General features: G+C 36.6%; 1 protein-coding gene across 5 annotated transcripts in view; it reads left to right on the top strand.

Moving 5' to 3' along the window:
- THOC2 (THO complex subunit 2) overlaps nt 1–20,076 on the top strand; it is a 105,398-nt gene that overhangs the window by 48,388 nt on the left and 36,934 nt on the right. For all 5 annotated transcript variants that reach the window (XM_068532461.1, XM_068532459.1, XM_068532458.1 and 2 more), the window contains exons 10-15: nt 24–179; nt 783–955; nt 2,209–2,404; nt 15,859–15,900; nt 16,343–16,473; nt 16,571–16,672. In XM_068532461.1, coding sequence (XP_068388562.1) covers nt 24–179; nt 783–955; nt 2,209–2,404; nt 15,859–15,900; nt 16,343–16,473; nt 16,571–16,672 — 800 coding nt within the window. The remainder of the gene's footprint in view (nt 1–23; nt 180–782; nt 956–2,208; nt 2,405–15,858; nt 15,901–16,342; nt 16,474–16,570; nt 16,673–20,076) is intronic.

Below are 20,076 nucleotides of genomic sequence, written 5' to 3'. Positions count from 1 at the left end.
AAATTTTAATGAACCATTTTTAGCTTCTTCCAGCTGATAATTGCATTATGGATGAACACAAACGAGAAATTGTAGAAGCTAAGCAGATTGTTAGAAAACTTACAATGGTTGTACTGTCTTCCGATAAAATTGACGAACGAGAGAAAGAAAAGGAAAAAGAAGAGGAGAAAGTGGAGAAGGTATATAGTTTATTCTGATAAAATTAACATTGTCTTCTGGATTTAGAATTACGAAATTTAACTTGTGATGGTTAATCAACTTAATGGAAGAATAATTTCTTAGTTTTGATTGTGGTGAAACCTGGTTTTTGGAATACTAATTTGCAAAGGTGGTTTTGTTTTTAATCTGATTGGCACCTTCCCAAAAGAGGCTGCAATGTTTTTTCTTATATAAATTTCAGAGTGTATTCTAAATAAGGTAACACACGTGTTGACTATATTTGTGTTCTGTGTATTAATGTCTCAAGTCCTAAAGGGATTCTCAAAGATTAATGAATTCTAGTTCCCTGTGGCACAATAAAACATTAAGTAGGACCTAATTTAATTCCAAGTCTATAAACTGTCATGCTTTGGCTGCTAAATGAAAAAGCAGATCCTGTTGGTTTTTTCCAATCACTAAAAAACCTGATTGTACTTTCAGGAAAATACTGTTGCAGTTCCCATGAATGGCAGCTGTTGACATACATTGTTGTATTGTTTGGCTTAATTTTTAAAATGAAAAATATATAAAGATTTATTGGTGTCTGTATTCTGAGTATCTTTGCTGTAATTATTCCTTTTTAGCCACCTGACAACCAAAAACTTGGTTTGTTGGAAGCCTTGTTAAAGATTGGTGATTGGCAGCATGCACAGAACATTATGGATCAGATGCCTCCATACTATGCAGCTTCACATAAACTAATAGCCCTTGCTATTTGCAAGCTTATTCATATAACTATTGAGCCTCTCTACCGAAGGTATGTTACTGTATGCTTTACTAATTGAGGTAGAAATAGTTTAGGACTACAAAAAAAATTCTGCATATTTATCTTGTCTCCTCAAACCAAGCATATATTTTAGTATGTTTTACCAGAAGATAAGAACTATTCACAGAGCATATCAGTTTGGCAGGTATTAATCAGTGACTTGTGTCCTATCTTCTAGACCAGGTGTTGCAGAATTTGTGCTGCAGTGTTGTCTAAAAACTGTATGTTAGACTTCTAGGTTGGGTTTGCTCCGTTGAGAGTGCAAACTCCATTCTTCTGTTTTTGACTTTTCCTCCTCTCTTGGGGGGCAGAGAATTCCTAAGGTTTTTACTTAGTGTAATTTTCCTCTATCCTGGGTTGAGTGGCTCTGAGTGAGGACTTTGCCTCTCTGCTTGCCTTATCTCTCCTGGCATATAGGCTGCTGTCCTGGAAATTGCTAGTGCAGCCTCTCTCATCATCCCTAGTTACTGTGTCGACCAGTCCGCTAGCCCTCAGCCTACTTGCAGGATACTTAGGAGCAGTACTGGCAGCAGCTCTGGCTTCAGCCCCACAGATCAGAGCCTGCCTCAAAAGCCCCAGCCTTGTGACTCGTGCATAGCTGCTGGCTGCTGCCTTCAGTGCCACCTGGGCTGTGGACCATGAAGGCTTCTTCTCAGAGAGTGACCCCTGTGACTCCACAGCGGGACACCTGCTCAGCAGGTGAGAACTCTGGGCATGCTGTCCTTTTTAGTGTGACACACCCTCTTTCATTATGCTGCTCACCTTCCCTACCACCACCTACCTCATATTCAGTCTAGGTAGTGGAAGCCAGATTGAGAAATGTTTATTAACTTGAATCAGTGTTGTTATATCCATATTTTTCTGTTTCATCTTTGTGTCTCTGAGGTCCATCCCTTGTTCCCCATTCCCATATCCAGATTCCTGATATTGGCCAAAGTTAACTAAAAACAAATTCATATGATGTATGTTAAATGTTACTTGGAATCTGCATTTCTCTGATTTCCTTTTCTTATGCAGTTAATTTGAAACAGTCTCTTAAGCTCTGATTTTTTTTTTTTCAAATGAGTATTGTTTTTGTCTTTTTCTACCAGTTAAATTATTTGGTATAATGAAGTTAGGCACAGTTGAAATAGAGAAAGCAAATATAAGCAAGAAAAGTTTTACTTACTGATTAATATGACTGTGTTAACTTAAAATGGGGTATTGTATAGTTATATATATATACATTTTCCTTCTTTTTGTAGAGTTGGCGTTCCTAAAGGTGCTAAAGGCTCACCTGTTAATGCTTTGCAAAATAAGAGAGCACCAAAACAAGCAGAGAGCTTTGAAGATTTGAGGAGAGACGTCTTCAATATGTTCTGTTACCTTGGTCCTCACCTTTCTCATGATCCCATTTTATTTGCAAAAGTGGTGCGGATAGGCAAGTCATTTATGAAAGAGGTTAGTAAGATTTTTTTTCTTCCAAGCAGAAAACTAAATTATGGAATGAAACTGTTCTGAGTATATTCTCTAGAAATAAAAAGAAAGTAAACTTAAGAAAAGGTTATGTTGAGTAAGGTTTGGGGAAAGTCAGTTGTGTCCCAACCATTTATATATAAAAACTTAAATCCAGCCAGATTATTAGTCAAGTCCTCCAGATAGGAAAATATGCTTTGGACATGTGATTGCTTTTTGAATCCCCTTATAAATAGTGGTTAATTCAGCATTCTTTCCTCTTGCTTTTCTTCTGCTCAGTTGTTTTCTTGGCTGCAGTTTTGAATCATTGCCATTATTTGTGTGAAGTCCCTTCAACCTCAGACTGTTCAGGATCCATTCTTTTATTTTTTTTAGTAAACTTTTTATTGAAATAAAACATAATACAGAAAGCACACAAACCATAATTGTACAGCTCAGTGACATTTTTCCAAACTAAACACCCATGTGTCCACCATTTAGATCAAGAAATAGAACAGTACTAGCACCCCAGAGTTTTCCTTATATGCCCTTCTAATCACTACCCCAAGGGTAACTTTATGTTATTATTATTTTTTTTACTGATGTATAGTTGATTTACAATATTGTGTTAGTTTCAGATGTATATAGCAAAGTGATTTGGCTCTACATATATATGTATATATATATATTCTTTTTTTTGGATTCTTTTCCATTATAGTTTATTACAAGATATTGAATATAGTTCCCTGTGCTATACAGTAAATCCTTATTGTTTGTCTATTTTATATATGGTAGTGTGCATCTGTTAATCCCATACTCCCAATTTATCCCTCCTCCCCCTTCCCCTTTGGTAACTATAAGTTTGTTTTCTATGCCTGTGAGTCTGTTTCTGTTTTGTAAATAAGTTCATTTCTATCATCTTTTTAGATTCCACATATAAGTGATATCATATAGTTGTCTTTCTCTGTCTGACTTACTTCGCTTAGTATGGTAATCTCTGGGTCCATCCATGTTGCTGCAAATGGCATTATTTCATTCTTTTTTATGGCTGAGTGATATATTCCATTGTGTGTGTATGTGTGTGTGTGTATATATATCTATATCTATATATCTAGATATAGATATATATACACACACACATATATATATCTATATAGATATATATATATAGATATATACACATACACACACCACATCTTTTTTATCCATTCATCTGTTGATGGACACTTAGGTTGCTTCCATGTTTGGCTTGTTATTATTTTTTAAAATTAGCTTCGAGTTATAATTTACATACAATAAACCTCACCAATTTTAAGTGTACAATTTGATGAGTTTTGACAGATGTATACAGTTGTGTGTCCACCACCACAATCATGATATAGGATATTTTCATCATCCCAGCAAGTTCCCTCTTGCCCCTTTGCCATCAATTCCCTCCCTTCATTGCTGGTTCCTGGCAACCACTGGTAGGCTTTCTGTCACTGTGGTTTTGCTTTTTCTAGAACTTCACATAAATGGGATAGTATAGAATGTACTCTTTTTTTTGTCTGGTTTCTTCCACTTAATGCTTTTGAGAGTCATTTCAGTTGTTGCACATGTCAGTAGTTCTTTATTGCTGCGTAATATTTCATTATATAGATATAACGGAGTTTAGCCATTCACCAGTTGATGGGCATTTGGGTTGTTTCTAGTTGGGGGCTCTTATAAATAAAGCTGCTGTGGATATTCTTCTACAAGTCTTTTTTTTGGGGGGTGCATATGTTTTTGTTTCCCCAGGAATGGGATTGCTGGGCCATATGGGTAAGTGTATGTTTAACTTTTTGTCAAACTTTTCCAACATGTGTGTACCATTTTGCATTCCTGGGAGCAATGTATATGACTTCCATTTGCTCTACATCCTCATCAACACTTGGTGTTGTCAGTCTTTTAAATTTTAGTCATTCTAATGGGTGTGTAGTGCTATCTTTTGTGCTTTTAATTTACATTTCCCTGATGATCAGTGTTGAGCATCTTTTCATGCCCTTATTTGCCATTTGTAATCATCTTTGTTGAAATGTCTATTCAAATCTCTTGCCCATTTTAAATTCAGTTGTCTTTTATTCTCAGTCTGATTTGCCTTGTCATTTTGTTTACTGTCTTTTGAAAAGCAAAAATTTAAAATTTTGATTGATTCCTATTTAACAGCACTTCTCTTTTATAGTTTGCTCTTTGTGTTCTCAGAGATCTTTGCCTAACCAAGGTCTTAAAGCTGAAAAGAATACACAATTTCTTTTCAATTGTAAAGCAACGTAAGCAAAAGAATCTAGAAATCGTTACAAGCACAAATGCAGTTTTCTCCAGTGTTTGGCGATTGCACCTAATTTTAATTTTTGACTACAGTAACTATATAGAAAATTTAACAACTGTTGTGTATTAATCACTTGAGACCTGAGATGTTTGATTTGGCTTTAAATATTTAGCTGGTAGATAAATTTTTTTAATGTTAACAAATTTATATTGTGTAAAGGTATGCTGAAGAAATCTGCTAAGTAGTTCATTACTATACATAATATTTATTATATAGCATATATCCATATAAAAAAAGAAGTATAACAGTGTTTCATTATCTTGATCCTTATCGTCTGAAAGGGATGTCATGTTAACTAGTACTTGTTTTTCCCATTGCATCATATTGGGAAGCATGTGAAGTCAATTTGTCCCATTACTGGTGATGTTAACATCGATCACTTGGTTAAGGTGATGGCTGCCAGGTTTCTCCAGTGTAGTTATTCTTTTTCCCTTTGTTGTTAATATGTATCCTGTGGGGCGATACTTTGAGACAATGTAAACAGCCTCTTTCTCATCTTACTCTTACCCACTAATGGTATTCTTTTTTTTTTTAATGCTATTCTTTTTCATTGAAAATCTTAATGTTCAGATCTCTTGTTCTGAAATTCTTTCTTTGGCTACAAGTATCATAAACTTGTAAGCAGGAGACCAAACATCAAACTTGTAGAAGTCCCATATACAGACATACGTATAAGCATATACAGATACAATATTGTTATCAAGATACACAGGTGCTAAAGCTGTTACTCTTCCACTCTGCCATCTTCATTGCAGCCCTCATTTATCTCTGTTCTATCACAGTTGTGTCTGGTGCCTGCCCCTAACTCTAGTCTCTATTTTTGCAGAGGTAGAAGGGCAGAAGGGAAGCAGAAAAAGTTTATTTTGATCCCAGTGTGGGAAGAAATCTGTCTTCTCTCATTGCTAAGGTTGTGGTAGGAAAAGTGAATCTTTCCAATAACCTGACTTAGAATTTTGGTTCATTTTTTTTACCCTAAAAACATTTCACTATAACAAATCATTATGTGTTTATAAGTTTAAAAGGCTTATGTTGCCTAGCTACGAATTTAACCCGAGTTTATAAGATTGCTTCTAAAGGGGGAATATGACCTTAGTTCCAAATAATGTATTTACAATTAACAAATCTTTAACAAATCTCTCATTCATAAGCTTGAGGTTGCTTGTATATTTAAATTATGCATATTTAAAAAAATAGCTTATGTTAGATATCACTTAACAGAATAGTCTTTTCAGCCTATAGTTATTTGAAATCATTTATGTCTCTGATTGTGTGTGTGTATGTGTATGTGGTTATGTATTTCTGAAATTTGAGGTATGTAGTATAGGACTATCTAGTACAGTGAATCTCAAACTTTACATGCATCAGGATCACCTGGGGGTCTTCTTAAAATACAGATTGTTGGGCTCCATCCTCAGTTTCTGATTCAATAAGTCTGGGTGGGACCCGAGAATTTGCATTTCTAACATGTTTCCAGGTGCTGCTGATCCAAAGAGCAAACTTTGAGAACTGTTGTTCTAGTATATTAACCAATTTTGGTCCTTATTTCAGGCTTAAAAGAGGGAGGTGGCTCTGTAGAATATTTCTATATGAATGCACACGTTTTGCTATCTTTAAAATTTTCTTTAATTATAAAGCACAGCTTTAACACGCTCACCTGACATACTTAAATGTTTTTGATAGCACCTACGCACATAAAGATGAATTCCTTGGTGCTTTTTTGCATCCAGCTGATGTTAGTGGATTAAGTTGTTTCTGATAGTGATTACTAATATTGAGCTCTTAACCTGTGTCAGGCCCTATTTTAGAACATTACATGCATCACCTCATTTAATCTTTACCAAGCCTTTTGTGCTCTAGGTTAAGTAACTCGTCCCAGGTCACACAGCTAGTATGGGACAGATATGCGAGTTCAATCCAGGCAGTCTGGCTTCAGAGGCCAAGCTCAAAATCACCATGCCCTACTGCCTATACAAATGTAGTGTGTCTAAAATTGAAGAAATGATTGGTTGTCTAAATTTTTCAATTCTTGAAATTCCTTGCCATTTTAAATTATATCTGTATCAGTGGTGTTTTATTTTATCTCTGCAGTCTCTCTTTTCATCTCATTCTGTGTATCTCATATCCAAGCTTTTCTTGTCTTACTGAGTTCATAATATTTTTTTCTATGACAATATGCAGATACTTTTGGAGAATCTGTGTCTGTCCTCTGTGTTCTACTTTCTTCCAGACTAAATTCATTTGTCTTTTATATGCTTTTTTTGGGCTATTTATGTTTCCATAGTAGCCACAGCATTTCTTGTCATCTTAATATGGACAACTTCTTTCTGATATAGTGTGAGTGAATCCTCACACCCTTCCTACCTTATTTATGACCGGATCCTTCTCCCCTCAAGCTACAGTTTGAGTATTGGGTTCTCTTTTCAATCTTTTCTGTAGTCTGGAATAGGGGAGTGAATAAGCTCAGTGAGGCTGAGTATAGTCCTCATTTAGGGAACCTCTGCTTTGTCTTCTGAGATCCTGTTACCCATCCTATGCTAGGCATGCCCAGCCAAGTGGGTATCCAGCTCCCTTGGGGTTTGATTCTCTCATCCATCCGAGCACAGTTCCTTTGAGAGACAGCAAGCCTTAGCAGCCAGAATCCTGCTGGGCTTCTACTCACAAGGGTTTTTCCTCAGGCTGCTTATTTACCTTGCAGGCCACATTGCCTAAAGGATTTTGTTGACTTACCTTCCTTGCTCGATACTTCTGGGGATTGGGTTAAGGGCAGGCGCCATACCACACTGTCTGTAGTTCAGAATCTTATGTGTGTTTGTGTGTGCATCGCCTTGAAGTTAATAGCATAATTTCCTCTTTTTTTGCTTGGTTGGTGGTGAATTTGGGACATTAATAAAAACAAACAAATAGGAAGACGTACTTTGTTCATTGCATTAGGGATTGGGGGAGAGAAGTTCTGTGTTTACGCTTCACTCTGTCATCTTAATTCAGTTATCTCACTGTCTCTTTATATGGCTATTTCTTATGTTGGCTTTTGGTAAAGAGCCAAAGTGCTCTAAATTGATTCACAGATAAAGCTTAGAGAAACCTAGAGTCAAAGGGTCAGGATATACCTTAGATTGGGTACGAGATGATATTCGGAATAGTTGTGATTATGATAATTGTGGTAATGTGGAAGAATGTCCTTATTCTTTTTTTTTTTAAATTAATTTATTTTTACTTTTGGTTGTGTTGGGTCTTCGCTGCTGTGCGCGGGCTTTCTCTAGTTGTGGCGAGCAGGGGCTACTCTTGGTTGCGGTGTGCGGGCTTCTCATTGCGGTGGCTTCTCCTGTTGCGGAGCACGGGCTCTAGGCGCACGGGCTTCAGTACTTGTGGCTCGAGGGCTCTAGAGTGCAGGCTCAGTAGTTGTGGCACACGGGCTTAGTTGCTCCATGGCATGTGGGATCTTCCTGGACCAGGGCTCGAACCCCTGCGTTGGCAGGCAGACTCTTAACCACTGTGCCACCAGGGAAGTCCCTGTCCTTATTCTTAGGAGATGCACACTGAATTTTTTTGAGATAAAGTATCATGTCTGCAAATTTTTTGGTCAAGAAAAAAAGGCAAAATGTTAATTGTTGAATCTACATGGTAGATATATAGGTGTTTATGGATAAGTATACTATCCATTCAACTTTTATGTAAACTTGAAATATTTCATAATAAAAATTCGGGTTCCTAGGGAGAGAATGTACCTTAATACCATTGATCCTGAAACTCTAGTTTATGAACCAGCTACTTCAGAATTTTGACTTGACGGTTATTGTTTTTTGTTAGCTATTAGGGGAGGGAGTGTCTGTGATCCTGCTTCAGTCCATTTATTTCTTTTCATAATTGAAGATCTAACCTGGTTGTGTGGGTTAGAGCTCAAAATTAATATTCCTTTTGGATGAAGGTATGGGATTCAATCAAGTACAGTGGAATTACACCATACCTGTGCTTAGTTTATGTGAATGTGGCCAGACTTGTTCCATCAAAATACTCAATGTGTATGTCTAGGAGTAAGGGTGAAATTGGAGAAATTTTTTTCTTTTATCTTGGTTCAGTTTCTCAGGTGTCTTAGAGAGTATCTCACCACATTCAGTTAGTCTAGTTTTTAAACTGTGTTTTCGTGTGACATGGCCCCCTAAATGCAAGCCAGTCACTTTATTTCATGTTCACATCTCATGGTCACTTAGTGATTTCTCCTATTATTAGAGGGGAAAAACAGAGTCTTGAGTTGGACTGAAATGAAAGATAATGTGTCTGTATACTTTATAGATGATGTAAGGGATTTTTTTAGGGTAATTGTGAGTATATGTAATTTTCACTTTATGTGTTGACTTTGGAACCTACCTTGCCCACAGATTCTTCATTTAAGGCTGTCCCCCTAACAGAGTAATTAAAGCATTAGAAATTGATAATTAGGTGAACTAGTTTCATCAGGATGAGCTGCTAGCTACTTGCTAGTAATGTGACCTTAAGCTGGTCACTTTTCTAAGCCAGAGATTCGTGGTAATAATATTTGGCTTATCTAGCTCCTGGGGTTGCAATATGGATCAAATGAGATATGTCTAAACATGAATTACATACTAATAATTAGGTATTCAGTTTTAGAGAGTTAAAAAAATAGTTGTCATGAATTTTTTAGATCATAATAAGTTATCACTTATGTAAGCTATCACTACACTAGCTTTTGATAATTTTTTAAAAAGCGTTAATAATATACTTTAATCTATTTCTGTCTTTAAATATAAGGTGCCACTTTAAAGTAGCAGTTTCATTTCCCTCAAGAGTAGATTTGATTTTATGTAGGAATGCCTTTAGCTTCTTTACGTTGTAGTGATAGATGTTTTTTCCCCTCTCATTTTTGAAATTTGTTATAAATTAGTAACAAATCGAAGAATTTTTATCAAATAAAGGAAATTTTTGTTGCTGGGGTTTCATGAGTGAACTAGTCAAGGGTAGTATGGACACATATCTCCCTTTTTTAAAAAAAAATACATCTTTATTGGAGTATAATTGCTTCAGAATGCTGTGTTAGTTTCTGTTGTACAACAAAGTGAATCAGCCATATGCGTACATATATCCCCATATACCCTCCCTATCCCACCCCTCTAGGTCGTCGAAAAGCACCGAGCTGATCTCCTTGTGCTATGCTGCTGCTTCCCACTAGCTATCTATCTTACATTTGGTAGTGTATATATGTCGATGCTACTCTCACTTCGCCCCAGCTTTCCCCTCCCCGCTGTGTCAAGTCCATTCTCTATGTGTATGTCTTTATTCCTGCCCTGCCACTAGGTTCATCAGTACCATTTTGTTTTTTTTGTTTTTTTTTTAGATTTCATATATATGCGTTAGCATACGGTATTTGTTTTTCTCTTCCTGACTTAACCTCACTGCGTATGACAGACTCTGGGTCCAACCACCTCACTACTAATAACTCAATTTCGTTTCTTTTTATGGCTGAGTAATATTCCATTGTATATATGTGCCACATCTTCTTTATCCATTCATCTGTTGATGGACATTTAGGTTGCTTCCATGTCCTGGCTATTGTAAATAGGGCTGCAATGAACGTTGTGGTACATGTCTCTTTTTGAATTATGGTTTTCTAAGGGTATATGCCCAGTAGTGGGATTGCTGGGTCGTATGGTAGTTCTATTTTTAGTTTTTTAAGGAACCTCCATACTGTTCTCCATAGTGATCAGTTTACATTCCCACCAACAGTGCAGGAGGGTTCCCTTTTCACCACACCCTTTCCAGCATTTATTGTTTCTAGATTTTGTGGGATAATGGCCATTCTGACTGCTGTGAGGTGATACCTCATTGTAGTTTTGATTTGCATTTCTCTAATAATTAGTGATGTTGAGCATCTTTTCATGTGCTTCTTGGCCATCTGTATGTCTTCTTTGGTGAAATGTCTATTTAGGTATTCTGCCCATTTTAAAAAATATTTTAGATCCTGCATGCTGCAACTAAGAGCCCGCATGCCACAACTAAAGATCCCGCATGCCGCAACAAAGATCGCGCACGCGGTGACAGAGATCCCATGTGCTGCAACTAAGACCTGGCACAACCAAATAAATAAATAAATATTAAAAAACCAAAAACAATCAGAACCTTGATTATAATTCTTATTGTCCAAATGGAGACAGACACTGCTATCATTGGTACTCTAGAGTTGGGAGCCCAAGTTTAATCTATAACACCCTTGCTATTTAATGAGTCTGAGCAGGGAAAAACTGTTAGGATGTTTATATTACTACTTGTATTATCCCCTATAATGATTGGTTTGAACTCAGGTCACTTTAGCTATTACTGAATATCTTCATGTGACAATTCTAATCAAGGTGTAGAATCATAGTTAAGGTAATAAATTACAAATAGGATCTTAATTTTTCCCGTTAGCTATGCTTTTTACCTAAGAGAGGTATATAAACATACAAGGATAGGCAGATATTAAGTCTGTTAGTAGCCAACTGTAGACTCGATGTACAAACAGTGTAGTTTTAAAAAAGTACATTTTTTACAAGAAAGGAAAGCAGAATTTTTAGTGTGGACCACATACTTGCTGTAAACAATTGATTCAACTGCTGTACCTCTTCTCCAAGGCTGTTTCCTGAAATTCAACCTCAGTGTTCAGTTTCAGAAAAAAAAAATTCATAGTGTGTGAAAGAGAGGTAACATTTAAAAGTTACCCTGGGATAAGAACTGAGAGCCAGCGCATATGGTCATCCTGTGTGTGGGTGACCATATTATTCATTCTTTGGCATCTTAGTAGAGATTTGTATTGACTAAAAAAGAAAGGTGGTGGCAGATAGTACTTTTCATTTAGTATCCCTTCCTGTGTTTTCATAAATGATGTATCAGAGTTAAGGGGTTATTTCTAAGTGTTTTGTAAAGTTTTTAAGAGTTTCTGATTGAAAGTTCAAAAGGCTTTGAACCAAAACATTGAAAGGTGATTCTGTTATCTCTTCTCCAGGCTTGGTAAACTCAGGTTCCCATAACTTTTCTTTTTAAAAAAATATTAATTTATTTTGAATTTTTAAATTTAATTTATTTTTTATACAGCAGGTTCTTATTAGTTATCTATTTTATACATATTAGTGTGTATATGTCGATCCCAATCTCCCAATTCATCCCACTACCCCTTTCCCCCCTTGGTGTCCATATGTTTTTTCTCTACGTCTGTGTCTCTATTTCTGCCTTGCAAACAGGTTCATCTGTACCATTTTTCTAGATTCCACATATATGCGTTAATATACGATATTTGTTTCTCTCTTTCTGACTGACTTCACTCTGTATGACAGTCTCTAGATGCATCCACGTCTCTACAAATGACCCAATTTCATTCCTTTTTATGGCTGAGTAATATTCCATTGCATATATGTACCACATCTTCTTTATCCATTCATCTGTCGAGGGGCATTTAGGTTGCTTCCATGACCTGGCTATTGTAAATAGTGCTGCAGTGAACACTGGGGTGCATGTGTCTTTTTGAATTATGGTTTTCAATGGGTATATGCCCAGTAGTGGGATTGCTGGGTCATATGGTAGTTCTATTTTTAGGTTTTAAGGAACCTCCCTACTGTTCTCCATAGTGGCTGTATCAATTTACATTCCCACCAAGAGTGCAAGAGGGTTCCCTTTTCTCCACGCCCTCTCCAGCATTTATTGTTTGTAGATTTTTTGATGATGGCCATTCTGACTGGGGTGAGGTGATACCTCATTGTAGTTTTGATTTGCATTTCTCTAATGATTAGTGAAGTTAAGCATTCTTTCATGTGTTTGTTGGCAATCTGTATATCTTCTTTGGAGGAATGTCTATTTAGGTCTTCTGCTCATTTTTGGATTGGGTTGTTTGCTTTTTGATATTGAGCTAAATGAGCTGCTTGTAAATCTTGGAGATTAATCCTTTGTCAGTTGCTTCATTTGCAAATATTTTCTCCCATTCTGAGGGTTGTCTTTTCGTCTTGTTTATGGTTTCCTTTGCTGTGCAAAAGCTTTTAAGTTTCATTAGGTCCGATTTGTTTATTTTTGTTTTTATTTCCATTTCTCTACGAGGTGGGTCAAAAAGGATCTTGCTGTGATTTATGTCATAGAGTGTTCTGCCTATGTTTTCCTCTAAGAGTTTGATAGTGTCTGGCCTTACATTTAGGTCTTTAATCCATTTTGAGTTTATTTTTGTGTATGGTGTTAGGGATTGTTCTAATTTCATACTTTACATGTAGCTGTCCAGTTTTCCCAGCACCACTTATTGAAGAGACTGTCTTTTCTCCATTGTATATCCTTGCCTCCTTTGTCATAGATGAGTTGACCATAGGTGCGTGGGTTTATCTCTGGGCTTTCTATCCTGTTCCATTGATCTATATTTCTGTTTTTGTGTCAGTACCAGAGTGTCTTGATTACTGTAGCTTTGTAGTATAGTCTGAAGTCAGGGAGTCTGATTCCTCCAGCTCCGTTTTTTTCCCTCAAGGCTGCTTTGGCTAGGTTCCCATAACTTTTAACTTATAGGTTATATTTTCCTATTTCTAAGTTATTTTGATGGGTCTTATTTAGACCCTAACAAAAAGATTCTTCTATTAGAGTAGTTTTAAGACATAAATGTGTAGTTCTTAGCCTATTACATGGCATGTAGTACTCAATGAATGATAGTTAATAAGGACGGTGACAATAATGCCATAATTTACTTAGATGTAGTCTAAGTCACAAATTTAAATATTTTTCATTTTTTTCCCTTTTCAGTTTTTCCATGGATGTGGCGGGGGGATGGTTCAGATGGTAATGCGAGTGATGGGGAGCAGCAGCTGAGGCTTCACTCGCTCGCCTGCTGCTCACCTCCTGCTGTGCGGCCCGGTTCCTAACAGGCCACGGACCGGTACTGGTCCTCGGCCTGGTGGTTGGGGACCCCTGCTCTAAAGTAGCATTTGAAACATTCATGGGTTAGAAGTACTAAAAATAGGACATTAGTAATAAAAAAGTAATTTATCTAGTTATAGCTACGACTTACCCCAGCCTTTATTTCTGAACTCTCCAAAAGCCCCTTCTTGTTGAACCTGCTGTTTTTTTGGGGGGACGGTGCTCAGTAGTGTTATGCAGCTCCGTTAGCTGCTCTGTTGTTACAGGGCAAGATTGGAACCTGCTTGGGGTCATTTATAGCTGATGGTCTGTGTAGACATAAATGTGAGTGCTCAATTTTATTCAAACTTAAAAATTCAGTTCCTAACAGTACATTGATAAGTGTAGTCTTGATCTTAAAGAGATCCTGAAAGATAGTAACTTTGTCAGTTCCTCAAAGATAGGAACTCCCTCCTGTTCATCTTTGAATTCCCAGTGCCTGGCACATAGTAAACAAATGAATGAATGAATGAATGTCTTTTGTCCCTCCCCATCCTTTCTTTCTTCAACTTCTGCCTGGCCATTCAGTAAAACTTTTAGTATTCTGTTGTGGGAATGGAGAGTTTTGTGTGTGCTCTGAATTAAAAAGCAAATTAAGTTAAACTAAATGGAAAAGAAAGCATCAGGGGAGTGGAATGTGTGAAGAAAATCACTTTTACATGCATGTACATCTTGTTTTTTTTTGTTTGTTTGTTTTTGTTCATCTTGGTTATAATTAGCCTTTGATAGAAACCTTTTCTTACTGCTCTTCTAGATAGTTTCCTTGTGCTTTCCATATTTCTTTCTCTCTTTCAAATTTTCCTGCTTGTGAAATCTAGAGAATTGACAAATAGACATTAGAAACTAATATAAGTATCTAGTAAGAGGAACTAGGACAGCTTAGTAACTAAGAAAATGTTTTATTTGTATGGAGAAAACTATGTATAGCTTTATTAGGTTCATGTGAATCATAGTATACTAGCAAAGGAGTAGCTTAACTGCCTTTATCCCCAACACAATACCCTATAAACCGGATTCTTCCAATTATGACATACCGTTATTTCTGCCTCCCAGTGTACACGCAGTATGCCACCAGAATTACCATCCCCCTCCAACAAAATAAAAGCAACTATATAGTTTGTTTTCTGCCAGGCCACTCCTTCATAACCTGACTCCTTATTTGCTGACCAGGATGTATGTTGACTTAATAATCGTTTCTGTGAAAGGGAACCATATCTTTTTAACCTGCCAATTAAAAAAGTGTGATTCTGTATGTTTTCCCATCAAGGTAACCTGGCCGTCCCTGAATTAGTCTTATGTGAAAATGTTGCACGGAAGTTAGACTTCCCTGTAGTAACACCCATTAAATTACTCAAGCATGAAAACATACACGCACAAAATATCCTTATCTACCAATAAGGTATGTTAGCTGCATATTAGCTTTTCCCTTTCTCATACTTGGTATTGAGCTAAATACATTCCAGAAATCTAGATTGTCCTTGAGTATCAGTGCTTCACCTGTCCTTTTGGCCTTTGCACACTCCCCCAACACTCCACCTGCCTATACACACACAAATGTTACAATTTCATTTTGAATGTATACACAGCGTTGTCAAACATGGCACTTCAGCAGCCCACCTGCAAATCACTGATAAAATAATGACCCAGGCTTTTTCATTCAGTCTGTCCAAGTTAGGAAGTGGTTTGGTCTTTGTCAGCAATGATATTAATATTTTGGGCCTATTTCTTAGGGCTTAAGTAGTGGTGAATTAAAACATAGCTTTGGATTTCTTTGGGTTTAATTTTTGTTGTCGTTGCTTTAGTGTTAGATTTTACCAATTCTGAGGGGGAAAACTAGAACGTCTGGAAGGAGAAATGCAAATGCATTATAACTAAATTGTGCTGGCTACAATTTTATAATAAGTACTCAGATCAGTTTTAGGATGCTTTGGTTTGTGGTAATGAGGTTGAGAAAAGAATTGGCTTATAAAACTGGCATTTAAAATTCATGAATGTCACAAATTTTTTGGAGGTTAGAAATGTAGATGAGAATTTAAAATGTTAATTGGTAATACTGACTGTATGTAAAATCTACATGTGTGTAACAAGTAACGAAATAATTCACAACTACATGCAAGTTAATTGTTTTTCAAATTAGAAACGAAATTGTGACAGCATAATCTTAACCTTTTTGCATTTTATTTATAGTTTTTTTTAATTTTAGTTTCAGTCTGATGGAAGCAAACAAGAAGATAAAGAGAAGACGGTAAGAGACTAGAAAAATCCAATGTGTCTAATGTTTGTCTAGGTACAGCATACTGTAAATTTTACTGTGAACAAGCTTTAATCACCTATGTGAATAACTATTTTATACTTTACATGTTGAATGTAGCTTTTGGCATATCGTACAAAGTATCTTTTAAGATTGACAGCCTCCTGTTTTTGAGTATTACCATGTTGAGAAAGGAAAAGGGATAAAAAGTCCCTCATTCTTGCTACCCCTTTCCTTCCCTCACCTCATTTGCTTTCTTAGATGGAGAAACACAGATAACCATTGTGAAAAGTACAGTGATAGTGTGGGGAATTAGATATGGTGTGTTATTAAATCAAGGAATGGCAATATTTCCAAGGCTTACATAAATTTGTCTTGGGGGGGGGGATTAATATGCACCTCTTAACTGAAATAATTTTTCCTCCATTTTTCGTAGGAAGTTATCCTTAGCTGCTTGCTTAGCATTACTGACCAGGTATTACTTCCATCTCTTTCTTTGATGGACTGCAATGCTTGTATGTCTGAGGAACTGTGGGGAATGTTTAAAACATTTCCATATCAGCATAGGTAAATACATAGTATTTTTGTATTTTTAGCTACTATTCTAGTGCACTAACCTCTAAGTATTTAACTTTTCCTAATTCTTCATCTCATCATTTTCAAGATATCGTCTGTATGGCCAGTGGAAGAATGAAACTTACAACAGTCATCCACTTTTAGTAAAAGTTAAAGCTCAAACAATAGACAGAGCCAAATATATCATGAAGTAAGTTTTAATTTATTTTTCTTCTTAATATCTGGATCTGATTTACTTTTTTTCAGCCAGCTCATGTCTGAGCCTCAGTTTTGAGGAAGCCCAGGAGTATTTGCTAATGGTGTAGCTAATTATATACTATACATAGAGTGACTATCAATTTTTGTGGTTTTTAGCTCATTTTGACTACCATGTTAGTTTTTGTAGTTGTCATGTTTGCACAGCTATAAAATCTAATAAAAATCCTCTTTAGGATGCATTATATTATAGGATGAGGTTTTTTTTTTTTAAAGGAGAGCATACTGTGTAGCCTTTGCTCAATTTGCATAATACATTCAGTGGCTTGTACAAGGTAGTCAGAGTTCTAGGAATTTCTGTTGAAAGTTATAATAAAGATTTCTTTTTTCTTTTTGGAAGATCTAGTAGAATCATGCAGAACTATCTCCTTAGGGAGTCAACTTCTGAAAAATTTATAGTTTTTTCATTTGTGTGCTTTATTTTCATGTCATTAAAAACATAAGAGTGATGTTAATCTATTGATACTTCCTGATAAACTGTTTGAAGTTTAATTATGAAAATTGTATACTTCAGATCAGTATTGGTTTAGATACTAATTACACTGCTGTATTGCAAGGGTTTTCAGCCAGGCTGTTTATTGTTATTTCTTTTACATTTGTGCAGTCGTACGGTTATTCTAATTAGAAGTAGTGCATTCACTAGTTTAACTAGATTTAACAGTATGCAGTGACACTTTCCTTCTTTTTTTTAAATAAATTTATTCATTTATTTATTTTTGGCTGTGTTGGGTCTTTGTTGCTGTGTGCGGGCTTTCTCTAGTTGCGGCGAGCGGGGGCTACTCTTCGTTGTGGTGCACGGGCTTCTCATTGTGGTGGCTTCTCTTGTTGTGGAGCACAGCCTCTAGGCATGCGGGGTTCAGTAGTTGTGGTTCACAGACTCTAGAGCGCAGGGTCAGCAGTTGTGGGGCACAGGCTTAGTTGTTCCGTGGCATGTGGAATCTTCCCAGACCAGGGCTCGAACCCATGTCCCCTGAATTGTCAGGCAGATTCTTAACCACTGTGCCACCAGGGAAGCCCCCAGTGATACTTTCTTTGCTGAATGATATTGTTGTAGGTCACAGTCTACCAGGGAAACAGCTGTGTGCACAATCACAGTCTGGTTTAATAGATGCTTTTATACAATATGTATAAAGTTCTATGGGATGATAGAGAGGAGAATGAATATTTCACCCCATGGAAGTTGGGGAAGGCATGGAAAGAGATGATATTAGAACTGGTCCTTCCGAAAGAGTTCCAGGCTTAAAAATTCCCCAAGTAGAGTTTCTAGCTTAACAACAACTAATATTTTTGAAGCCATTACTATGTGTGGTGGGCGCTGAACTAAGTGCTTTATATGGATTATTTAATGATACATTAAATTTTTTTTTTGATAAATTTATTTTATTTATTTATTTTTGGCTGTGTTGGGTCTTTGTTGCTGCACGCGGGCTATCTCTAGTTGCGGTGAGCAGAGGCTATTCTTCGTTGCAGTGCGTGGGCTTCTCTTGTCGTGGAGCACGGGCTCTAGGTGCGCGGGCTCAGTAGTTGTGGCTCACGGGCTCTAGAGCACAGGCTCAGTAGTTGTGGCGCACGGGCTTAGTTGCTCCGCGGCATGTGGGATCTTCCTGGACCAGGGATCGAACCCGTGTCCCCTGCAATGACAGGCATATTCTCAACCACTGTGCCACCAGGGGAGCCCCGATACATTAAATATTGAATCTGTCTCTTCCACTCTCTACCACCACTAACTTAGTTCTTCTATCTGGAGTGTTATAGTGCCCTGTATTATTCTCTTTCTTCAAAATCCTTTGGTGACTAAGCATTGCCTGCAGGTTATATGTCAGACTTTATGGCTTGGTGATATAAGAGAACCTTCATGATCTGTCTCTCCCTATTTCCATCCTCATTTCCCGCCAATTCTACCTCTAACTGTACTGAGCCCACTTATGTTTCCCTAAATGTGCTATGGTCTCCTTTTCCTTTGCATATATTTTTTGTTTCTTTTGTTTGTACAGGTTTTCCCTTACCTCTTTTTCCTCTCTCCATCTGGTGACCTCATCATTGGACAGTGGGCTCCAGTGTCACCTCTGTGAAGCCTTCCATTGCACATACCACCAAGCACAATTGATTGTTCTTTATTTGTGCTACCACTATCTCATATGCATATAAATACTATCATACCGCTTATGTATATTGCTATGATTATTTTTCTTTTTAAAATTATCTAATATTTTGACTAGTTTATATATTCACATGGTTTAAATTGTAGTAGATATGAAAAGGTGGACAGTAAAAAGTCTCTCACCCTGTCCACTCAGTTCTCCCAAGGAAAAAAAAAGTGGTCACTGTTTAGTTTCTTATTTATCATTCCGGCTATTTTTATGTATATGCAAGTGAATACAAATATATTATTCCCTCCCTTTTTATACTACTGATAGCATATAATAAGTACTGTTCTATAAGTTGCTCTATTTATTTAAGAATATAAAAATTTTAAAAGTGGTTTTAAATCTACCTCCCCAGCTGGACTGAGCTTGAGAGCAGGAGCTGCTACTCATCCTTGTATTCCTAGTGCTTAGCACTTTGCCTGTCACAGAAGACATTAATATGAATTAATGAATAAGTAAATTAATACAAATGTTTATCACAGAATATGTGCAGAATTTTTAATGTACTTGGATTTTTGTTATATTTGTAAGCTCAACTGTTTCACCAGCCTTGAATAATATGATTTTGATATTGATTGAACTTTTTAAGTTGAGAATGGAATGTATTAATTTATTGCTTGGGAATTTCACAAGTTTTGATTACTGTTTAAAACATGAATTTGCTATAGGACATCCAGTAATTCATGCCACAAATGTTCATTGATTGTGTTCCATATGCCAAGCACCATGGTTGCTTGAGAGGAGGACGTAATCAAGATAATATTCCTTTTATTTATTTATTTTTTTTGGTGTTGGGGGAGAGGAAGCAGAAGGGAGTGGGATAAAAAATATGGAAAGGAAGGGTTGGCTTTGGCAGGTAGGAGGGCTTGCCTGAAATAGTAGGGTTAGAAGTAAGGGCAGGTGGTGGTAGAACTTTATTTGTGCTTCAAATAAAGCTTCAAAGTAGAACAGAGTATAGCCAAAGTTTAAAACTGATGGGTCTCTCTTTTCCATGGGAAAAAAAGAAACTGGGCCATGCAGAATGGGAAAGGGAAGCAGTTGTTGATGAAATAATTTTGATTGATGGATCAGTTTTGTCAAAAGAAGTTTCTTAAGATAATTATATCAAGTTTGTCACTTCCAGAATGGTCACATTCCTTGAATTGTCAACTAAATTCATTACTTGCTTCATTATATTTTCACTCTAGAAAGC

The sequence above is a fragment of the Eschrichtius robustus genome, chromosome X (genome assembly GCF_028021215.1).
Source record: "Eschrichtius robustus isolate mEscRob2 chromosome X, mEscRob2.pri, whole genome shotgun sequence".
Classification (NCBI taxonomy): domain Eukaryota; kingdom Metazoa; phylum Chordata; class Mammalia; order Artiodactyla; family Eschrichtiidae; genus Eschrichtius; species Eschrichtius robustus.
The sequence above is the reverse complement of the archived record's forward strand: the minus strand, read 5'-3'. Positions and strand labels throughout refer to the sequence as shown.